The 24,226-nt window shown below is 46.0% G+C and overlaps 1 protein-coding gene across 1 annotated transcript in view; it reads left to right on the top strand.

Moving 5' to 3' along the window:
• Window positions 1-24,226, top strand: part of LOC120928012 (cell surface glycoprotein CD200 receptor 1-B-like) — an 88,955-nt gene that overhangs the window by 45,360 nt on the left and 19,369 nt on the right. The window contains exon 4 of the mRNA XM_040339070.1: window positions 19,057-19,314. Within this exon, the coding sequence (XP_040195004.1) occupies window positions 19,057-19,314 (258 nt within the window). The remainder of the gene's footprint in view (window positions 1-19,056; window positions 19,315-24,226) is intronic.

Raw genomic sequence — 24,226 nt, 5'->3', positions numbered from 1 at the left:
AAGCCGCAGACGGACGCCGGATTCGCCGATGGACGCCGCGCAAGACACCAAAACTGTAAGTACAAAAAACTATTTTTTTCCACAGGAATGGGGGCAACTTTAGGGGTGCGTGCTATACGCGGGAGCGCGCTATACCTCGATAAATACGGTACTTACAGTTTTGGTGTCTTTCCAGCGTCCATCGTCCGGTCCGGCGTCCGTCTGCGGCCTCGGTGGTGTCCTCCCGGCTTCTCCAGCGCGCGCCTCAAGTCGAGTCCCCGCTTCCCGCGCTCAGTTCGAACGCCTCGGCCGACATATACCGAGTGCAGTACACTCAGGTACATTCGGCAAGGCTCGGCTTCGCTTGCGCTCACGCTCTGTGACGTTTATGCGTGAGCACGAGCGAAGCCGAGCCTAGCCGAATGTACCCGAGTGTACTGCACTCAGTATATGTCGGCGCAGGAATTCAAACTGAGCGCGGGAAGCAGCTATCGGCTTGTATATCGCGCACCCACGATTTTCCCCTTATTTTAAGGGGAAAAAAGTGCGCGATATACGCCGATAAATACGGTAACTTTCAAGGAACGTCCATAAAAGATTGATGAATGTATACACTTATCTGTAGATATTAGCTCTATGCATTTCAGGCCTTTAGGGCCACTCATCAGGAGCAAAACCGAAGTGATCATCTAAAATGAAAAATATGAATTTTATAGGTGAGGAAAGTGGGCCAACATAAAATTAAGAGAGATCCTCCCCCCGCCTAAATGCCTGACCCACATACCTTACAGGTGCGTCTGCACAGTGGCGGTGCAGCCATGAAAATCGCAGACCAGCCAAGAAAGTCGCATCCGGGAGCTGAGGAGGCATGGCAAGGTGACAACAACCGTCACAGAAAGCGCCCCCAGGGGTTGAAATGTGTAAATGCCAAACTGGTGTGAGCTATGCGAGATGATCCCTGACACACGGGACCCCTGTACATGAGTGAGAAATACAAGGAAATAAGATACAATAAATAACACAGGGAAAACCAGATAATGCTATGAAGTGATGAAGAAGTGCAAAAGTGAGGTGTGTGAGCATATTGATAGCTAGATTCAGGTAGGGCGACGCATCTTTCAGGCGGCGTAGCGTATCGTATTTACGCTACGCCGCCGTAAGTCAGAGAGGCAAGTGCTGTATTCACAAAGCACTTGCCTCCTAAGTTACGGCGGCGTAGCGTAAATGGGGCTGGTGTAAGCGCGCCTAATTCAAATGAAGATGAGGGGGGCGTGTTTTATGTAAATGATTGGTGACCCGACGTAATTGACATTTTTTACGCATGCGCCGTCCGTGTACATATCCCAGTGTGCATTGCTCCAAAGTACGCCGCAAGGACGTATTGGTTTTGACGTGAACGTAAATTACGTCCAGCCCCATTCACGGACGATGTAAAAATTTCAAATTTCGACGCGGGAACGACGGCCATACTTAACATTGACTAGGCCAGCTATTTGTTCGACTGACTTTACGCCGGAAAAAGCCGCACGTAAACGTCGTAAACAAAATGCGCCGGGCGCACGTATGTTTCTGAATCGGCGTATCTAGTCATTTGCATATTCTACGCCGAACTCAACGGAAGCGCCACCTAGCGGCTAGCGTAAATATTGCACCCTAAGATACGACGGCGTAGGAGACTTATGCCGCTCGTATCTTAGCCTAATTTAAGCATATCTGGTTTCCAGAATACGCTTAAATTAAAGCGGTGGTTCCCCCTTAAAAACAACTTTTTTTTATTCCACTGCCCCCCCCACATTACAATACGATTAAGGCTCTTAATATTTTTTTCCTGCTGTACATACCTTAGTACAGCATATTCACCCGTGCATCCGGGTTGCGAGTCCCGCGGGAGTGGGCGTTCCTCACATGCTGTTGATTGACGTTTTCCCCAAAAACGAGCTCTCCCCCCGTCGCGTAAGCCGCGTCACGGTTGGCGAAAGGAGCCGAACGGCGAGTCGGCGCTATACTGTGCATGCGCATCGCCGTTCGGCTCCTTTCGCCAATCGTGACGCGGCTTACGCGACGGGGAAAGAGCTTGTTTTTGGGCAAAACGTCAATCAACAGCCTGTGAGGAACGCCCACTCCCGCGGGACTCGCAACCCGGATGCACGGGTGAATATGCTGTACTAAGGTATGTACAGCAGGAAAAAAATATTAAGAGCCTTAATCGTGATGGAATGTGGGGGGGCAGTGGAATAAAAAAAAGTTGTTTTTAAGGGGGAACCACCGCTTTAAGGACGGCGTAGATTCAGAGTTACCTCGGCGTATCTACTGATACGCCGGCGTAAAGCTATCTGAATCCAGCTAAGAGTGTGTATGGGTTGAAACAAAGTGTAGAGTATAGAAAAAAGAAATAAAAAGGCAAAACGAGAAGAAAAACAAGAGGTACTCGGAAGAGAAAAGAAAACAAAAGGTGGAAAGAAAAAGTGATGAGTGAATTGAATAAGGAGTCAAGGTGTACCTGTTTAAAATGTGGGAGGACAGATGTATGTGTGGTGCGTGGTGTTCCAAATGAGAAACATTTCCATATGAGTCATGGTAGCCAGATGAATACTTATCACTCCAGTACTTCCACCCAAATCTGCATCTAGGCTGAGCTTTGATGGAGGAATAACTCCATCCTGACCTGACCTGTTTCGCAAGTTCTCCTCAGAGGTGTAACCTGTAAAATTTGCAAAAGGTGGAGTCAGCCTTTAAATGACTCTCTATACTATTCCTCGTTGCTCGTGCCTCTTCTAGCTGTTGCTATTGGCCAATAGTCCTGCATTGTACATAAGGATGCTGAGGGACTGCCCACAAGCTGGAGAGTAAGGGAAGAATATATATATGAGTGAGCGCTATCTCAGTTTGGTGTGCAGCCATCCGGACTTTCGTTTTATTATTGCTTCAGCTAAAACCGGGGCGAGCACCCTGCAGTGAGGAGCCGGCTCACCTGTGAGCAGCGTGGACCTCTTGTTAGCTGCCGAAGGAGTGAGGAATGAGGTATGTAAAAGAATTGACAAACAAATTGAAAAAAAAACATAAATTGCAGCTACTGTGCCCATCAAACGCAGCTACTGTGCCCATCAAACGCAGCTACTGTGCCCATCAAACGCAGCTACTGTGCCCATCAAACGCAGCTACTGTGCCCATCAATGCCTGACGTTTCAGCCAATCAGGTGACAGGTAACAGACCCGAGCACCTGATTGGCTGAGAGGCGGTTCAGTGTTAGCAAAGCAAATTCCTTTGCTTTGCTAACACAACGCTGAGTGAACAGTGAAGGCACAGCATTGTGCCCGCTGTTCACCTTTTTGGGCGCCTTTTAGAGCCTATTAGGTGCTTCCAAAAAACACCCCCGCCGTAAATCAGGTGCCTGAAAATGGGCCGGACACCTGAATAGGGGGAGTCAGCGGCGACCATAGATAGATTCATGCAATGCATGAATCTATCTATGGTGATAGAGCGATGCCAGGAGAGAGGGGGTGGCGCCCATGAGCCCCTTATGGATGCACCGCCACTGGTTAAAGGCATAAATGAGTGTAGCGCTACCCCCGAAGGAGCCGCTGGTTGATTTGGGATCTACTCTCTTTTGGCTCAGCTCACCCCTATCAACTAGCTCGAACCCTCCCTTGACACATCAGAAGCCTGGTGGTTGAGATATTGTGACCTCTAGTGGGCTGGGGTCACAATAGCAGTAACGGTATAACAATGGAATTACCTGCTGTTAAGGATGGCTCCTCCAGGCAAGAAAATACACTCTACACAGTGAATATATATTTAAATGCAAATAGTAAGTTTACTTCATGGAAACTTAAGGGAACAAGCATAGGTTTGAATTATGAATACAAATGGTAAGCAATGACTCAGTATGATTCGCAAGGGCCCTTGCAGGAATCAGCAATTAATGACAGTAAGAAAGACTTAACTAAGAAATGGTACCACTCATTTAAACTCAGGTAGATAGTCTATACTCGCGAGCGCCCTCTAGCGGGCAATTCTGCAGAACAATCAATGTCCACGTCGCGGCCGGTTGGTGCACGTGAGAAATTGTACTCCAAGGTGGCAATAGATGAGGGAACTTAGACAACAGAATGTCTGGGACAGCAACGTTGGTGAACTAACACTCGTCAGTGTCAGTCACTACTATGAACACTCAAACAGTTAACTGGGCTTCTGAGTTTCGGTTTGAGGCCGAAAACGTGTCTCCGGCCTGTGGGGTGGCTCTAGGTGTCTGTGTAAATGGAGAGTCAGAAGTTGAGCAAGTGCTCTCTCACCCGACAGGCCGATCCGCCTGAGTTCTCCTCAGAAGACACGCTGGTAAATCCAGGATCCCGGACGAGGGTGCTCCACTGGTTCAGTTGACAGCTGGATTGCCTCTACGATCTCCGGGTGCACGGGCTGGGTGCTGGAGTCTTGATTCCACGGCTGGTCCCTCAGTGGATTTAGGCCCAGGCTTCTGGCCTAACCGCACGGCTGTACTCTGTCAGCAGCTCCGCAGAGGAGAGAGGTGCAGGTCCAGAGAGAGCGAAAACAGCCGCGCCCTTTCTTTAAGTAACCTCCCCCATAAGTCTGTGCGGAGGTGTCAGGTGTTCCAATAACACAGGGCATTGTGGGAAGTGTAGTCTGTTTCTCCTAAGAGTCAATGGAGTCCTTATCTCCCGCTACTTGCAGTCCCACAATGCATAACTTCATAACAGTGTCTAACATATTTACAGATGTGGATAAAGTTCCAGCGGGAGTGACCTGTCGTAAGGCTCTGACAGGATGACCCCGCTACACACTCCCCCCACTTGAAATCTTTGGTCCCCAAAGAGGACAAAGTATGGATCCTGATACATGCTTTCAAAATACAAGCGGAGAAAGGGGTGTTAGAACATGCAAGGAAATAAAGTCTGTGCATCATTTCTTACTCTGCTCAGAGCTAAACAACTCATTGACTGGCATAAATTGGACAGGGGAACCTCCCACCAACCGTTGGGGGATGGGCAGGCTGTCCTGTCCATCATTTACTAACACTAAGGTGCTAGATTCAGATGTGTCAGGGGGTGAGCAGGGGTTGATCTCCACTAAATTGGCAGCTGGAGGATCACTCAAAACATTAGATCTTTTGGAGGTGAGGTTAGCTTCTTCAGAACACTATCCCAATTGGCTATAGGTCAGTCACTTCGGAGGATTTATGACTCTTCTTTCCTTTGGTTCTTCCTGTATTTGAGAGCTAGGAAGAATAAAGTCTATTTCATTGTTCTGAAGAGCAGGATCATCCTCTGTGTCTGACACTACTGATTCCTCAACTTCTGAAGCATTTAAAGCTCTATGTAATGGGCTTGAGGCCTCCATGAATTCTTCTGCAGAGTACAGATCAACATCATCCTCCAATCCTTCATTAAGCTCAAACTGTGCCCATCCCCCCCTAACAGTTAGTACACATCCCTAGGACACACTTAACCCCTTCAGCGCCCCCTCCTGCTTAACCCCTTTACTGCCAGTCACATTTACACAGTAATCAATGCATTTTTATAGCACGGATCTCTCTGTAAATGTGAATGGTCCCAAAATAGCGCCAAAAGTGTCCGATGTGTCCGCCATAATAAAAATCGCTGATCGCCGCCATTACTAGTAAAAAAAATTATTAATAAACATGCCATAAAACTATCTCCTATTTTGTAGAACATATACCAGTAACTTTTGCGCAAACCAATCAATAAACATTTGTAACGTTTTCTTGATGGTTTTGCTGGTGACCATCAAGTCACCACATTATGTAAGTTCCGAGAATTCCATTACACGTACAGGATGTGTGATTCTGGTAATAGCTGTGAGAATCTGAGACATTGTCATAGCACACGTCTCCTTTTCAGTGTCAACATCTTACCTTCAATGTACCTTCTGGCTGTCCTGCTGCTTCTATACCGGGATGTATCCTCCGCAGGTAAGAGCTTTATATTGGGGGTGAGGAGAGGGGGTGGGGGTAGGGAGATTACTGCTATAAAAAGAAAGTTTGTATTTAAAGCCTATGTAAAAGCAAAGTTTTATTTTTAGTTTTGGACAGAGTATGAAACACGTCCCGTCAGGGAGATTTCCCTTCACTTCCTGTCCCAGAGACACAACAGGAAGTAAGAGGAAATCCTCTCTTATAGATTTGTCTTTAAAGCAGGTATTCCCTATAGAAGATGTCCGCTCTCACCTTCTGTTCTGGTGACAACTCCAACATTTTGGGTTTCCTATCACTTTCTGTACTGGGGACAATGGTCAGCAGGACAAATAGAGCAGTGTTAATTTTGTTTTTAGTCAACTAACTTAAAGCGGATGGCCCAGGCAATCTCACTTCACACATTCCCATCTGATGAGAGGCTCCATGTATCCACACTCACTGGTAATTGATTTTTCCTACATAGGACCCATACCCCAGTACCCCATAGTGATTGACAACCTTATTCATTCACTTTTTTTCCTTTACCAGTACTCAAATGTGTGCCCCATGTGCACCCGCCTCACCCTTTGGCATTGTGCTGTGGCTGCTTTTGCCTCATCGGACTGATGTCCCACGTCTCTCTGTCCTTGGCTCTCCTCAATGGCTGGTCTGTCCTTGGACTAAGGGGGAGGTGTCCCCGCTTCAACTCCGGGGGAGACATTTCATTCCAGGACCATCATCCCACTCCTTAGTTTGGAACGATAGGGTTATTCCACTTTTTCCACTTTTGGCCCAACATAAAGGTAATATACCATACAATCAAACTCGCTTATGCTGCTACCATGATTCTAATGACACAGATTGCACCTACTCACCTGTATGTTTATCCCTCCCCCTCCTTTTTCTCTCTAGCTTATTGCTATGCACCCCACTCCTGATGACTGGCTTTAAACGCCAAGAAACGCGTCGAGTCTATGCTCAGGGATGCCAAGATCAAGCTTGCCCAATTATGTGTTTTATCACCATTTTTTTTTCATCTACCCATTTTATTGGATAATCATGTCTACTGTATCTATATGTCAATTTACTGTGATTGCTTTTAATGGTCATGTCCTGGATTTTGAATATTTTCTATATCAAAGTTATTATGACTACATGTATTATGCCTTTGTATGCATGATCTCTGTATTATATATTATGATACATATTACATTATTAAGTTTACATTTTGACTCCTTCAATTTCTTTCTCGGATTGATCACTAAGCAATTTCTTTTGACCACAGAGATTTCCCTTGATGGGACTGTGATAGATCTTTTACTGTTGATATCCTTAACAATTTTACAAACCCGTCCAGGCCCCATTTAAAGTCCCATGACCCAATTTTTCTTGTTCTAACTTAAAGCGGAGGTTCCGCGGGTTTTGCTTTTTTTTTTGTTAAATGTAAAAGGTACTACTCACCTGCTAGCCGCTCGTACGTCCGCTCTGTTTTCATAAAAAAGAACTTATAAAAAATATTCCTGTGCTTTTCCATCTCGCTTGTGGGCATTTTGAATCCCACAAGCAAACACTTCCTGGACTCCTTGACACATGACGCGCTTCGCGAGTCATGTGACCCGCTTCCTGCATCATGTGACCCGCTTTCCGCGTCACGTGACACTCGAGCTAGTGCAAGAATACACGCCTAGCTATTCCGAATGGTCTCCTGTGAGTGTTGAAACGTCACTCCCAGGAGACCTTGCGACCATTACGCCTCGAGTCATCGGGTAAAAGGAGCGACACGCCCACTCCCCGCAGGGAAGAAGACCCGGAAGTGCGGCTGAATACAGGTAAGGGTACCAATTTGAAAAAATTTTTACAGCGCTAGAGGCATTTATTAAGGCTGCATAAATGATAGTTAGAAAGTTCAGTTTGAGGGTGAACCTCCGCTTTAATACCATTTTAAAACTAAAACAATTGAGAGGACTAAAATACAACTAAAACTAAAATGCCATTTTAGTCAAAAGACTAATAGGTAGATTCAGGTAGGGGCGCAAATCTAAGGCGGCGTAGCCTAGCGTGTTTACACTACACCGCCTTAAGTAAGAGAGGCAAGTACTGTGGGCCAAATCCACAAAAGAGATACTCCGGCGTAAGCCGTCGTATCTCTGGTTCTAACTTTGGAACTGATCCTCAGAAGCAGTTTTCCTAAGTTAGGCAGAAGATCCGACATCTGTAAGGGACTTACACTGCCGGATCTTAGGATGCAGTACCGCATCCGCCACTGGGGGCATTTCGAGTCGAAATGCCTCTTCTGGTATGCAAATTAGCACTTAGGGCGATCCTCAAAGCTTTTGTGCTTCGTTTTTTCGTTTTTTCGCCGTAAGTTTTAGTTTGCCAAGTGTAAAACTAGGGCTGCTTTTACAAAGTGTAAACTTAGTCACACCTTGTAAAGGCCCATTCAAGCGACGGCATTTGGTATGCATTCCCGGGTTTTTAAAATCATTTATTATTCTGCTCCGGAGGCCCCCCCTGTCTTCTTTATTAGCTCTATTACCAGGGGGGGCTTCTTCTTCCACTCTCCGGGGGTCTTTTCCGCTCTCCGGGGGGGGTTTCTTCTTCCGCTCTCCGGGGGGGGGGGCTTCTCCGCTCTCCGGGGGTCTTCTTCTATCTTCTCCCCTCTTCCGGAGAGCGGAAGAAGAAACCCCCCCCGGAGAGCGGAGAAGACCCCCGGAGAGTGGAAGAAGAAGCCCCCCCTGGTAATTGAGCTAATAAAGAAGACAGGGGGGCCTCCGGAGCAGAATAATAAATTATTTTAAAAACCCTTGTGTTGTGTGTTTACTAACTTTTACTTTTTGCCTCCAGGTGAATGGATAGGGGTACGATGTACCCCATATCCATTCACTTAGGGTGGGGGGCCGGTATCTGGGGACCCCCTTATTAAAGGGGACTCCCAGATTCCGATAAGCCCCCCGCCCGCAGACCCCGACAACCAACGGCAAGGGTTGTCGGGAAGAGGTCCTGTCCTCATCAACATGGGGACAGGGTGCTCTGGGGTGGGGGGGCCCGCAGTGTGCCCCCCTGCCCCAGAGCACCCAACCCCCCCATGTTGAGGGCATGCGGCCTGGCACGGCTCAGGAGGGGGGGGCGCTCGCTCGTCCCCACTCCCTTCCTGACCGGCCGGGTAGCGTGCTTTGGATACGGGCCTGGTATGCTCCTTGGGGGGAACCTATGCCGGTTTTTTCTTTGAAAATTAGCATGGAGTTCTCCCTCTCAGGAATGCATGCTGAGCGACGTTATCATTTTTTTTTATAATTATTTGTTTTCCCGGCGCGTATATTTTTTTTCACCCGTCGCAACTTTAGTGTCCCGTCGCAATCCACAAAGCCGCCCGGCGTCAATTACGTTCGCGCGCTGCACGTCGGGAAAATGACGTCACACGCATGCGCAGTACGGCCGGCGCGGGAGCGCGCCTCATTTAAATTATAAACGCCCCCTGGAGAGGAGGACCGCCTTACGACGGCGGCACTTAAGTTACACGGCCTGAAATTTCTAGGTAAGTGCTTTGTGGATCAGGCACTTAGGTAGAAACTTTAAGTCAGTGTAACTTAACTGCTGAAAGTTAAGTTACGCCGCCTGGCTGAGGATTTGGCCCTGTATTCTCAAAGTACTTGCCTCCTTACTTAGGGCGGCGTAGCGTAAATGCGGCGGGCGTAAGGGCGCCTAATTCAAATGTGTTGGAGGGGGGCGTGTTTGATGGTAATGAGGCTTGACCTCACGTTTTTGACGTTTTACTGTTACTGCGCATGCGCCGGGCGCCTACATTTCCCAGTGTGCATTGCGGCTAAGTACGCCGCACGGGCCTATTGATTTCGACGTGGACGTAAACAACTTAATCCCGATTCGCGGACGACTTACGCAAACGACGTAAAAAATTCGAATCTCGCGGCGGGAACGGCGGCCATACTTTAACATTGTTATTCCACCTAATAGATGGAATAACTTTAGGCCTGCTAATGCCTTACGGAAACGGCTTAAATCGACTGCGGCGTTCACGTTTGTGAATCAGCGTATCAACTCATTTACATATTCTACGCCGACCGCAATGGAAGCGCCACCTAGCGGCCATCCGAAAAATTGCAACCTAAGATAGGACGGCGCAAGCCGTCTTATCTTAGATATGTTTAAGCGTATCTCTGTTTGAGCATACACTTAAACATAAATCGGCATAGATTCTGAGTTAGGTCGGCGTATCTACTGATAAGTCGGCCTAACTCTTACTGAATCTACCTATTAGGCCGCGTACACATTCCATCGGTTAACCGATGAAGCTGACTGATGGTCAGTCGCGCCTACACACCATCGGTTAAAAAACCGATCGTGTCAGAACGCGGACACCTAAACCACGTACGACGGCACTATAAAGGGGAAGGTCAAATCCAATGGCGCCACCCTTGGGGCTGCTTTAGCTGATTTTGTGTTAGTAAAAGACGATTTGCGCTTTTCTGTCTGTTACAGCGTGATGAATGTGTTATCTCCATTACAAAGAGTAGTTTTACCAGAACGAGCGCTCCCGTCCCCTAATTTAGTCTGAGAATGCGTGGATTTTTAACCGATGGTCGTGCCTACAAACGATCGTTTTTTTGCTATCGGTTAGGTATCCATCGGTTAAATTTAAAACAAGTTTGCTTTTTTTTAACCAATGGATAAATAACCGATGGCGCCCACACACGATCGGTTTGGTCAGATCAAAACGGTCCATCAGATCGCTCTCATCGGTTTGACCGATCGTGTGTACGCGGCCTAAGACTAAAAATAAATAGAAATTTGATATCACCGCTGACATCCATTGCTCCATAGACAAGCATGGAGCGCCCGTTCAGGTCCACCAAAAAAACTGAACGGTCCACCCGTGTGAAAGGGGCCTAAGACTAAAACTGAATTGAAGTTTGCTGCCAAAATTAACACTGGAACAGAGAGGGGAAATCTTACCAGCGAGGACACAAATGGCAATAAAACCTGACAGGGGTCTAACACTTCCTTACTCTATCCAAAACTACTAAAAACATTTTGGCTTTACATACACCTTAACCATTTAAGGACCACCGCACGACGATATATGTCGACAGAATGGCACGGCTGGTCATATGGGCGTACAGGTATGTCCCCTTTAAGATCCCAGCCGTGGGTCGTGCGCACCCGCCGGTGGCGTGCTCGCGACCCAGTCGGAAGCTCCGTGACCACACCCGCGGGACCCGTGGACCCGATCACCGCCGGTGTCCCGCGATCGGGTCACAGAGCTGAAGAACTGGGAGAGGTGAGTGTAAACAAACCTTTCCCTGTTCTTCCTAGTGGCTTGTCACTAATCGTCTGTTCCCTGTCATAGGGAACGACGATCAGTGACGTCACACGCCCAGCCACGTCCCCTACAGTAAGAATCACACTCTAGGGCACACTTAAAGCGGGAGTTCAACCAATTCCTTTTTTTTTTTCCCCTTCGCTTCGTGCTCGTTTTGTCTAGGGGAATTGGCTATTTGTTTTAAAATATGATCCGTACTTACCCGTTTTCGAGATGCATCTTCTTCCGTCGCTTCCGGGTATGGGTCTTCGGGAGCGGGCGTTCCTTCTTGATTGACAGGCTTCCGACAGGCTTCCGACAGTCGCATCCATCACGTCACTCGTAGCCGAAAGAAGCCGAACGTCGGTGCGGCTCTATACTGCGCCTGCGCACCGACGTTCGGCTTCTTTCGGAAAATTGTGACGCGATGGATGCGACCGTCGGAAGCCTCTCGGAAGACTGTCAATCAAGAAGGAATGCCCATTCCCGAAGCCCATACCCGGAAGCGACGGAGAAGATGCATCTCGTAAAAGGGGAAGTACGGATCATATTTTAAAACAAATAGCCGATTCCCCTAGACAAAACGAGCAGGAAGCGAAGGGGAAAATGTGTAAGGTATGGGTGAACCTCCGCTTTAACCCCTACAGAACCCCCTAGAAGTTAACCCCTTCACTGCCAGTGTCATTTTCACAGCAATCAGTGCATTTTTATAGTCACAATAAAAATCGCTGATCGCCGTCATTAGTAGTAAAAAAAAAAAAAAGCGCCATAAAACTATCCCCTATTTTGTAGACGCTATAACTTTTGCGCAAACCAATCAATAAACGCTTATTGCAATTTTTTACCAAGAATATGTAGAAGAATATGTAATGGACTAAACTGAGAGAAAAATAAATTATATCTTTTTTGGGGGATATTTATTATAGCAAAAAGTAAAAAATATAGAATTTTTTTCAAAAGTGTCGCTCTATTTTTGTTTATAGCGCAAAAAATAAAAACCGCAGAGGTGATCAAATACCACCAAAAGATTCTCTATTTGTGGGAAAAAAAGGACGTCAATTTTGTTTGGGAGCCACGTCGCACGACCACGCAATTGTCAGTCAAAGCGGTGCAGTGCCGAATCACAAAAACTGGAGTGGTCCTTTAGCTGCTTAGGTGGTTAAAGTGACTAAAGAGAGAGATTAAACTCCATAATTAAAAAAAAAAAAAAATGATATTGAAGTTTGAATTCTTAACACAGATTCTACAAATTTTGTCTGTTTTTTGACAACTGTCCCTGATTTGGAACAATGTCCCTCTGTCCCTCTTTCCTCCTCATTTGTCCCTCATTTTGGTCTGATCCATATAGGTGTAGCGCTAAACATTTCATCTGATTTCTAAATGGCTGCATTCGTAAGTTTCAAAAGCCAATATAAAGGAATGACTGACAGGCTGACCCCCCACCCCTTCAACCTCTGCAGCAATGCTGGCAGCACTCATACGTCTATTTCTCAAAGACAATCTCTGGATATGACGCTGACCATGTGACCTCAACTTCTTTGGTGGACCATGGCGAGGCCTCTTCTGAGTGGAACCTGTCTTGTTAAACCGCTGTATGCAGTGGCGTATCTAGGGTATGGCAGCCACGGCAAGTGCAATGGGCGCCATGGGGAGGGGGGGCGACAAAAAGCCACCCCCTGCATGAAAAAAACCCCACCTGTCCTCCCACGGCCGCCTCCAGCACTAATGTAGCTCCCGGGGGCTGCGCCCACCCTGCTGAAGCACAACGTCGGCACAGCAATTGCTCATATTTCTCCTCATGCCTGAGGAAGGGAGTGATATGTGCACCCAAGATGGCCGAAGACTGGCCAGACCGGATCCACATAGGGTAGTGGCTGCGTTTGATGGGCATAGTGGCTTAAATTTATGTGTTTTTTTTTTCAGTTTGTTTGCGCCCCCCGAAAAAAAATTGGTACCGGCCGCCAGTGGTCCCCAGTGTCTTTCTCTGTCCCCGCCGTGTCCCTGGTTATCTGAAAGATGGGTTTAAATGTTTTGACAAGGGTGCAGTTTCAGTGCTTGCCATAGGCGCCATTTTTACTAGATACGCCTCTGGCTGTAGGGTCTTGGCCACCGTGCTGCAGCTCAGTCTCAGGGTCTTGGCAATCTTCTTACAGCCTAGGCCATCTTTATGTAGAGCAGCAAATTTTTTTTTTCAGATCCTCAGAGAGTTCTTTGCCATGAGGTGCCATGTTGAAGTTCCAGAGACCAGTATGAGAGAGTGAGAGCGATAACACCAAATTTCACACACCTGCTCCCCATTCACACCTGAGACCTTGTAATACTAAGGGCTCTTCACACATGCAGTCCGTTTTCTGAATTTCAGATGTTACAGTTGTGGGGAGAAGAGGGAATTCTACAGTTCTACAATGTGGAGAGGATCCTGGAGGAGAAATAGCGGGAGTTATATGGAAGATCCATCACATGAATAATTCTCGGTGTTTATTCTCATATGGTAACTATGACAAAAGAGGACCCCAGATATACAGCAACTGCAGTACAAGAATGACACTCACCAATATAGCACTGACCATCCACAACACCCAGATCTCTGATGGAGGAAATTATACCTGTGAATTTTCATCATCTAAAGGAATCTTCATCACTACAACTATTTTACAAGTATTAGGTGAGTAATATCTAATTCCACCACTGTGATAAAGTCAATCCAATTTAGCACTATTATTTCTGTCTTCCATATTGAATAAAAGCATACAGGTATCACAAACCCAAATAATATAATTATCCCTATAAAGTATGTTTGGTTATTGTTTTTCTCTCATAAAAAAAAAAAAACAGATCCTATTTATTTATACATATTTATTTATTTATTTTTAATATTTATACATTTATTATGACATGCAATAATCTAAGATATAAACAGAAATTTATATTTAAAGCGGAGTTCCAGCCACAATTTCACGTTTTAAATATAAATACCCCTGTAATACACAAGCTTAATGTATTCTAGTAAAGTTAGTCTGTAAACTAAGGTCCGTTTTGTTAGGTTGTTACAGCATTTAGACACTTTATAAAATAGAAATTGACTGGGGCCATCTTAAGTGTGGGCATCATGAAGCCAGACTGTATGACTTCCTGGATTTCAGCCTTGCAGATCTCGCACATGCTCAGTGCTGCACAAGCAGTGTAATAGGTTTCAGATGAGGTTTCAGCACCTGTACTGTCCAAGTCACATGATTCTTCAAGACTGGGGAGTGCACAGACTCCTGGAAAGTTACACCCACTACATTCCCAGGAGTCTGTGCGGTGTAGGTTAGGAAGCATTAAGCACCTAGGTGCAGGAAGTGGGAAGATTAACTATTCTGCCTAGCAACAACACTTTGAAGGCATCTAAAAAAAAAAAAAAATTCTCAAAGGACTAATGACATTTTTTTAAAACTACTGATGTAATGTTATATTTATGGGTGGAACTCCACTTTAAAGTATATATAAAATCAAAAGCAAAAATATAATATATTGTAGCTTACTAATTCTTGCTTTTTTTGGGGTGTTTTTTTTTTTTTTAGGCTTTTTTGTCGTCTGGTGATTCGGCCAGTAATTCTGTTATTTTTCAACTGCCTTTACTAAACCAAACTGTCCAGCAAAAATGGCAGCTAGACAGGGGCGGATTGACAACTCCCGGTTAAAAGGAGATTATGGGGCCCCCGGGCAATAGGAGATTATGGGGCCCCCGGGCAATAGGAGATTATGGGGCCCCCGGGCAATAGGAGATTATGGGGCCCCCCAGGCAATAGATTATGGGGCCACACAGTATATACACACACACACATACAGTATACATACACAGGGCCAGATCCACAAACGAATTACGCCGGCGTATCTATTGATTCGCCGCGTAATTTCAAAGTTCTGCGTCGTATCTTTGTTTTGTATCTACAAAACAAGATACGACAGCATCTGGGCTCGATCCGACAGGCGTACGTCTTAGTACGCCGTCGGATCTAAGGTGCATTTTTCCGATGGCCGCTAGGTGGCATTTCCGTCGAATTCCGCGTCGAGTATGCAAATTAGCTAGATACGGCGATCCACAAACGCACGTCGGCCTTTACGTTTCTTTTTTTTACGTTGTCTGCGTTCGGCTTTTTCCGGCGTATAGTTACCCCTGCTATATGAGGCGTACTCAATGTTAAGTATGGCCGTCGTTCCCGCGTCAAATTTTTAATTTTTTACGTAGTTTGCGTAATAGTGATTTGCATAGAATGACGTCACCGTCGTAAGCATTGGCTTGTTGTGGGTTAATGTCGAGCATGCACACTGGGATACCCCCACGGACGGCGCATGTCCGTTAAAAAAACCCGTCATTTACGTCGGGTCACAACGTATTTACATAAAACACGCCCCCATCACATTGATTTGAATTGCGCGCCCTTACGCCGCCAAAGATACACTACCCTGCCCTAACTTACGGCGCAAATTCTTTGAGGATAAGGAAATTACGCTGTAAGTTACGACGGCGTAGCGTATCAGAGATACGCTACGCCGGCCGCAACAATGCGCCGATGTACGTGGATCTGCCCCACAGTATACACACACAATATACACACACAGTATACACACACACACAATATACACACACAGTATACACACACACATACAGTATACACACACTGAAAAGGCACTGGAGAGGTGGGGCAGCTATAATCTTGTGATTTTTTTAAAAACACAGATTTTTACATACTGTCCCTGGTTTTACTAAGGCTGGCAACCCTGATGGGGCCCCCTAGTGGCACGGGGCCCTCGGGCAGTGCCCAAATGGTCGGTCCGCCCCTGCAGCTAGAGGGTTGAGATGAGGCATTTACAGGGGTGCTTACAATGATCAGCTACAATGATCAGGAGTGCTTACAATGATCCTTTATGTAGAACATTCACCCCAAAAGGAAAAAAATAACTTCTGCTGTAACTGCTTGAAAAAGTGTTCAGCTTTACATGACCCCCTGCGTGGGTGACCCCTGCATTGTATTTCCTTGTGTTTCCCTATGTTTATGTAGTTGGTCCAGAAATTCGAACCCAGAAGCTAGTGGAGACCACTGAAGTAGTGGTGTGTCTACTACACTGATTTCCAGCTTCTATAGGGATCAAACAGATATATAGCTGGATTCAGAGACGCCGCTGCAACTTTAAGGCGGCGTAGCGTATCGTATTTACGTTACGCCGCCTTAAGTCAGAGAGGCAAGTACTGTATTCACAAAGTACTTGCCTCCTAACTGACGGCAGCGTAGCGTAAACAGGGCCGGCGTAAGAACGCCTAATTCAAATTAGGATGAGGGGGTGTGTTTTATGTTAATGGTGGGTGACCCGACGTGATTGACGTTTTTACGAACGGCGCATGCGCCGTCCGTGTACATATCCCAGTATGCATTGTGCCAAAGTACGCCGCAAGGACGTATTGGTTTCGACGTGAACGTAAATTACGTCCAGCCCTATTCACGGACGACTTACGCAAACAACGTAAAAAAAAATCAAATTTGCGCTGTCGTATCTTAGCTAGGTTTAAGTGTATCTCAGTTTGAGAATACACTTAAACTTAGGACGGCGCAGATTGATTTGATTTGATTATCTGTTAAGCGCCAAATACAGTTCAAGAACTGCGCCTAAGCGAAAGACAGACCAAATACATATACTGATAATCAAAAAAAATAAGCATAGCAGATATCACATACAGAATAGATTAGTAATAAATAACAACTGAAATAACATAAGGAGGATCATCTAAACGCCGGCCTAACTCTCTCTGAATCTAGCTAATAGAATATACATACTTACATTGGTCCAATCTGGACAAGTGTAACTATATAAAAAATATCCAAACCTGACATCTTCTTTAACCACTTCAGCCCCGGAAGAATTTATCCCCTTCCTTACCAGAGCATTTTTTGCGATTCGGCATTGCGTCGCTTTAACTGACAATTGCACGGTCGTGTGACGTGGCTCCCAAACAAAATTGATATCTTTTTACAGCTTTCTTTTGGTGGTATTTGATCACCTCTGCAGTTTTTATTTTTTGTGCTATAAACAAAAAAAAGAGCGTAAATTTTGAAAAAAAATATATATTTTTTACTTTTTGCTGTAATAAATATCCCCAAAAATATATATATATAAAAAAAAAATGTTTTCCCTCAGTTTAGGCCGATACGTATTATTCTACATATTTTTGTTAAAAAAAAAAAAAAAAAAATCGCAATAAGCATTTAAAAAAGTTATACATTCTACAAAATAGGGGATCGTTTTATGGCATTTTTATTCATTGTTTTTTTTTTTTTACTAGTAATGGCGGCGATCAGCGATTCTTATCGTGACTACGACATTATGGCAGACACATCGGACACTTCTGGCGCTATTTTGGGACCATTCACATTTACACAGCGACAGGGGCGGACTGACAACTCATGGGGCCCCTGGGCAATAGAAGATTATGGGGCCCCTGGGCTTGCAGATGGCCACCACGCCAGGAGGCAGTGCAGAGGCGGGGCAGCTAAAATCTCGGGATTTTCACATCAAAAGCATGTCGGTATCGGACATATCAGGGACAGATGTAAAAAAAAACATAGATTTTTACATACTGTCCCTGGTTTTGCTGAGCCTGGCAACCCTGATAGGGCCCCCTAGTGGCATGGGGCCCTCGGGCAGTGCCCGAGTGACTCAATGGTCAGTCCGCCCCTGCACAGCGATCAGTGCTATAAAAATGCACTGATTACGTATTCTTCTACATATTTTTGGTTAAAAAAAAATCGCAATAAGCGTATATTGATCGGTTTGCACAAAAGTTATAGCATCTACAAAATAGGGGATAGTTTTATTGCATTTTTATTTCATACAGCGATTAGTGCTATAAAAATGCACTGATAAACTGTATAAATGTGACTGTCAGGGAAGGGGTTAACACTAGGGGCCGCTGAAGGGGTTAAAGGGGTTGTAAAGGAAAAGATTTTTTTCCATTAAAATAACAAACATGTTATACTTACCTCCACTGTGCAGTTCGTTTTGCACAGAGTGGCCCCGATCCACGTCTTCTGGGGTCCCTCGGCGGCTGTCTCTGGTCCTCCCCGCAAGTACTGACCACAGTCATGCGAGAGAGCTTGCATTGGTGGTGAGTAATTGCGGGCACGCTCCCGTGATACCATAGCCATACCTGCTCACTGTATCACTCGGCCTCGCCCCTCGGCGCGCCGCGTCACTGGATGTGATTGACAGCAATCAAAGGCTCTAGCCAATCAGCGGCCAGGCTGAGCGGCGAAGAGGATCTCGGGACCGCGCGGGACTTTCGACAGGTCAGGTAAGTAAAACGGGGGCTCGGGGGGGAGGGGGGGGCAACATCAGATGTTTTTTCACCTTAATGCATAGATTGCATTAAGGTGAAAACATTTTTTCATTTACAACTCCTTTAAATATGTTCCTTAATGTGTGATTTTAACTGCAGGGGGGATGGGACTCACAAGGGGAGGAGACCGATGTGTGTTCCTCACACACATCGGTCTCCTCACCTGATAGGACCGTGGATCTGTGTTTTTACACACACGGATCCACAGTCCTGCCGTGATTGCGGGCAATCGCGGGTGCCCGGAGGACATTGCGACTGCTAGACAGCCGGGAAGCCCAGGACGTCATATGTCTATGGGGGGGTAGGGAAGTAGTTAATATATATTAAAACAAATTTCCTACTCCTGATATGCATATTTCAAAGAAGATTTTATCCATCTGTACATCTGATAAGCCATTGGCAACAATTAGTTCGTAATTTATGGTTTAGTAATGCGTTCTTCTTTATTCCTTCAGCTCAGCCCTCTGTGTCTCTGGATATAAACAGTGATGGATCTCCGGAGTGTAGAGCCATTGGTGGATTCCCGGCTGCAGAGATCTCCTGGATCCCACCTTCAGATGATATAAACACAACAGAAATTAAAGATTTGGATGATACCTGGACAGTGATCAGCACATACAAGTCTGATGGAGACATGGTGACATGCCTTGTGTCTCATCCCACATTTGTGAATCTCTGGAGCCAGTCAATTGCATCACCACCAGATACAATTGGTGAGTGTATGTGAAGTATGTTAGATTCCCCTAATGGTATACAGAAAAATACCGCGCTGCACTATAGGTTAGCCGCTAACACTGCAAATAGACAAATAGCAAAAAAACGTGAAAACAAAAAAGTGTAGCGCTAATTAAGTTAGGTTGGCATAAAACTTCAAATTACAAATATGACAATAAAAGTAAAGTGAAAATGTCCACAAAAATACATAAATATATAAATACATGTCCAAAAATACGCCGCCGTACCTTACCTGGCGTTCTTTCCAATCCTCAAAGATTATTTTTTTTAACTTAGACGGGACTTACGTACATTCCGATTCACGGACGACTTACGCAAAAAAAAAAAAAAAATCAAATTTCGACGGGGGAACGACGGCCATACTTAACATGGCAAGTCTAACTATACGCCGCAAAATAGCAGCTTTACCTATACGCCGGAAAAAGCCCACTAGAGACGACGTAAAGGAATGCGCCGGCCGCTCGTACGTTCGTGGATCGTCGGAAATAGCTAATTTGCATACCCGACGCGGAAAACGACGTGAACGCCACCCAGTGGACGCCAAAGTATTGCATCTTAGATCCGAAAGGCGTACGAGGACGTATACCTGTCGGATCTAACCCAGATGCCGTCATATCTTGGTTTGAGGATTCAAACCAAAGATACGACGCGGGTAATTTTAAAGTACGCCGGCGTATCAGTAGATACGCCGGCGTACTCAGGGGTAAGTGCGGCGTATCCTATGTTAAGTATGGCCGTCGTTCCCGCGCCGAGTTTTGAATTTTTTACGTCGTTTACGTAAGTCGTTCGCGAATACGGCCGGACGTAAGTTAACGTCAAAACCAATAACGTCCTTGCGACGTCATTTGGAGCAATGCATGCTGGGAAAATTTGCGGACGGCGCATGCGCTGTTGGATCGGCGCAGGGACGCGCCTGATTTAAATAGTACACTCCCCCTAGCCGCGGAATTTGAATTTCGCCGGGGGATTTACGATACGCCACCACAAGTTTTGAGGTAAGTGCTTTCTGAATTAAGCACTCACCTCAAAAACTTGCGGCGGCGGATCGTAAATCAGATAGGTTACGCGGATCTAAAGATCCGCTAACCTATCTGAATCCGGCCCCAAATGTTGGAGGATCCCACTCTATGGACCTCAAAGTTCTTTTCCATATAGCTCAAGCAGACACAGCCTACATGATAGTGGCAACTCTGCTTCAAATTCAGAAGTGCAACAGCGTTACCAACCCATCACTAGAAGTGGAATTAGGTGGACTTCACTGTCAGACCCAATGGGTATTTATGGACTTTGTAGGATGGCTAATGCACTGTGCCCACGATCGTTTTTTCCGAACGGGATAAACTCTGACGGAATTTTTTGTCGGAATTCCGTTGAAGCTGTCTTGCATACACACTGTTACACCAAATTCCGCAGTGACGTACAACACTACGACGAGCAGAGAAGAATGAAGATAGGAATTTGCACTTTTTTCATTGGAAAAAAATAGAACATGTTCTATTTCTAAATTCTGACGGAAAAAAGTCTGATGGGGCACACACAGTCGGAATATCCGATGAAAAAATTCCGTCTGACTTTTTCCATCGGAAATTCCGATCGTGTGTACAAGGCATTAGAGAAAACTGTATATGTATAAATGTCCTTATAATTTTAAAAGTGCTGCAGTACATATTTACTTCACTGGGCGGCCATAGTTCTACTTTGAATACCCCATTGGTAGGATATTCCCTTACAGGTTGGTTATGAAAATTTTTCTTTTTCCTAGAAGTAATTTCTAGTAAATTCTAGGAATTTCTCCTCTTTGTTTTTATGAGTGGACCCTTTTTTTTGCTCTGCTGGCACAAATATTTGATATGTGTCATCATTAACGTGTATGTGAACCCTAACGCTGAACTTTTCTGATTTGCTCCCTTTTGGTTTATGAAATATACCGTTGCAAGTGTTTTATCTGTTTAATAATTTGAAAAAAAAAAACTGTTCTTTCTGCCTATGCTGCACTGTTACATTATTCTGAGGACTACAGAACCATGCCCATTCAAACGGAAAAAAAAGAAAAGAAAAAATGCAGCCTCACTGTGCCATTAATTGTCACCACTGTGCCATGCCATCAAACGCAGCCACTGTGCCATCAATTGTCACTACTGTGCCATGCCATCAAACGCAGCCGCTGTGCCATCAATTGTCACCACTGTGCCATGCCATCAGACGCAGCCACTGTGCCATGCCATCAAACGCAGCCACTGTGCCATCAATTGTCACCACTGTGCCATGCCATCAAACGCAGCCACTGTGCCATCAATTGTCACCACTGTGCCATGCCATCAAACGCAGTCACTATGCCATGCCATCAAACACAGCCACTGTGATATCAATTGTCACCACTGTGCCATGCCATCAAACGCAGCCACTGTGCCCCTCAATTGTCGCCACTGTGCCAATTGTCACCACTGTGCCCTTTAATTGTCACCACTGTTCCCATTGTTGCCACTGTGCATGTCACTGTGCCCTTTAATTGTTGCCACTGTGCCCATTGTCACCACTGTGCCCATTGATGCCACTGTGCCCTTTGTCACCACTGTGCCCATTGATGCCACTGTGCCCTTTGTCACCACTGTGCCCTTTGTCACCACTGTGCCCATTGATGCCACTGTGCCCTTTCTCACCACTGTACCCATTGATGCCACTGTGCCCTTTGTCGCCACTGTGCCCTTTGTCGCCACTGTGCCCTTTGTCACCACTGTACCCATTGTCGCCTCTGTGCCCATTGTCGCCGCTGTGCCCTGTAAAATACCCCCCCGCCCGGCACTTACCTTTCTCCTTCCACATCCCTCGATGTCTTTTCCCACCCTCGATGACCCTTCAGCCAATCAGGTTACCGATAACCAGAATCGGTGAACCTGATTGGCTGAGACGGCTGTCAGTCTTATCCAAGGAACGCACCTCCCGTACGTCCCGAGGATAAGCTTCCGTGAGCTGAGGGCTGTACTCGGAAAGCCTATCAGAGCCGCTGGCAACAATAACATAGATTCATGCAATGCATGAATCTATGTTACTCAGTGGCGGTGCGAGAGCCAGAGGGGGCGGCGCTCCAGCGCCCTCTATAGACGCACCGCCACTGCCCCAGAACCTTCCAATCGTTTCCTTCAGTGGAATCACCATGAGCCCCTTACTGGAGACCTCCAGCCTGGCTTGTCACTAACCCCTTCCTGCCTCTAGATATCCTATGTAGTAGAACTTTGAAGGCTCTTCTCTGCCTGATGCTTAATTAACCACTTCCTCCTCTTCTCTTGGGGCCTGAGTCTCCCCCTAGGGCTCTCACACCCAGCTCTACTCTATTCCCTGCCCTCTCTACTCTACTTTGAGTCACCTTGGGGCCCTTTAGTGGACATTGATGCCTCATTAATGCCTTTGCCATTAGCTGTTCAGGGGTTTGTCTGTAGAGTGTTGGGGGATTTTTTATTACTACGCTACAAGCCATACACCATGAAGCCTCACCCACCTTATTGGCCACACCTTCAGTGGTGCGCTATGTGCTACATTATTATTATTATTATTAGACATGATTTATATAGCTCCAACAGTTTACACAGCCCTTTACAATGTATAGGGTGGACAACACAATTACAGTACAGTTCAATACAAAAGGTACAGGAGAGCCCTGCTCGTAGAGCTTACATTCTAAAGGGAGGGGTGGTGGTACAAAAGGTAATAGATGCAGAGAATTTGATGGGGGTGGCTCAGGGATAGTTGTTAGGTGAGTGTGGGATAGGCCTCCCTGAATAGATGAGTTTTCATGGATATCCTAAAGGTGGACAGGGTAGGGGCTGATCGGACATACTGGGGCAGGGAGTTCCAGAGGATGGGAGAGGCTCTGGAGAAGTCCTGAAGGCGAGCATGGGAGGAGGTAACAAGGGAGCTAGAAAGCAGACGGTCCTAGGAGGAGTGGAGGGGACGATTTGTGCGATATCTGCATATGAGGTTGGTGATGTAAATGGGGACAATGTTGTGAATGGCCTTGTATGTAATGCTACATGAATAATGCCTCTTATTGAAGTCTGTTTATATTGCTAAGACTTGTGGGTTTAAGTGTTTTAAATGGGGGGCATGATTATGTGGGTGTAACGGCTACCCGGACTAGTGAGAGGGTCTCAGCCGTTGGAGACGTCCTTTCCCCTGGCAAGCTGCAATATGCAAGTACCGCCGGTATATCCCATCGAACGCCCTTTCAAGAAATGAGACGGGCTACGTTTGCAGAGTCAAGCAGGACTGACTTTTAATGCCACATTTTACCTCCTTATATCTGGTTACAAACTGTACAGAAACAAATGACACTCCCCCCCCACCCAGGGGGGGCTTCAATACACATACTTTGAAATAATAACATTCCCTTGAGCCAATCAGTCGCTAGACGTTTTGGCTCCTAAACTTAGCTTGATCAGACAATAGAATTCAATTAACCTTTAAAGCAATTATCACTCACACATAATCCCCATCAGCATACACCTCACAGGAGGCTGTTACCTACACAAAAGAGAGTTCATTAGCTATGCAAAGGGAACATTAGCATTCAGCAGTGAAAGAGACCCTTGTCCAATTAACCCTTTGAGCTCAGAATACAATGTGGTACATCCAATTGTGACAAGCCATGCAGTTCCTTGTAGTCCTCCCTGCATGAAGATTATCGATGTCCAGGCAGCATGCATATGTCCGTTACACTACTCCCCTTTTGTGGAACACTCCGGCAGACCCGGATTGATCCTTTTCGGGTCAACTTGGGGATGTCCGGTCTGCTGTTAGGGTAAAAGTTACGTTTGCCTGGACAGTCCGTCAGCCTTCCTATTGGCTTACCAGGTCGGTAGCTGATGGTGACGGTGAATAATAGCATTCAGTTCT

The sequence above is a fragment of the Rana temporaria genome, chromosome 2 (assembly GCF_905171775.1).
Source record: "Rana temporaria chromosome 2, aRanTem1.1, whole genome shotgun sequence".
In the NCBI taxonomy this organism is placed as follows: domain Eukaryota; kingdom Metazoa; phylum Chordata; class Amphibia; order Anura; family Ranidae; genus Rana; species Rana temporaria.
The sequence above is the reverse complement of the archived record's forward strand: the minus strand, read 5'-3'. Positions and strand labels throughout refer to the sequence as shown.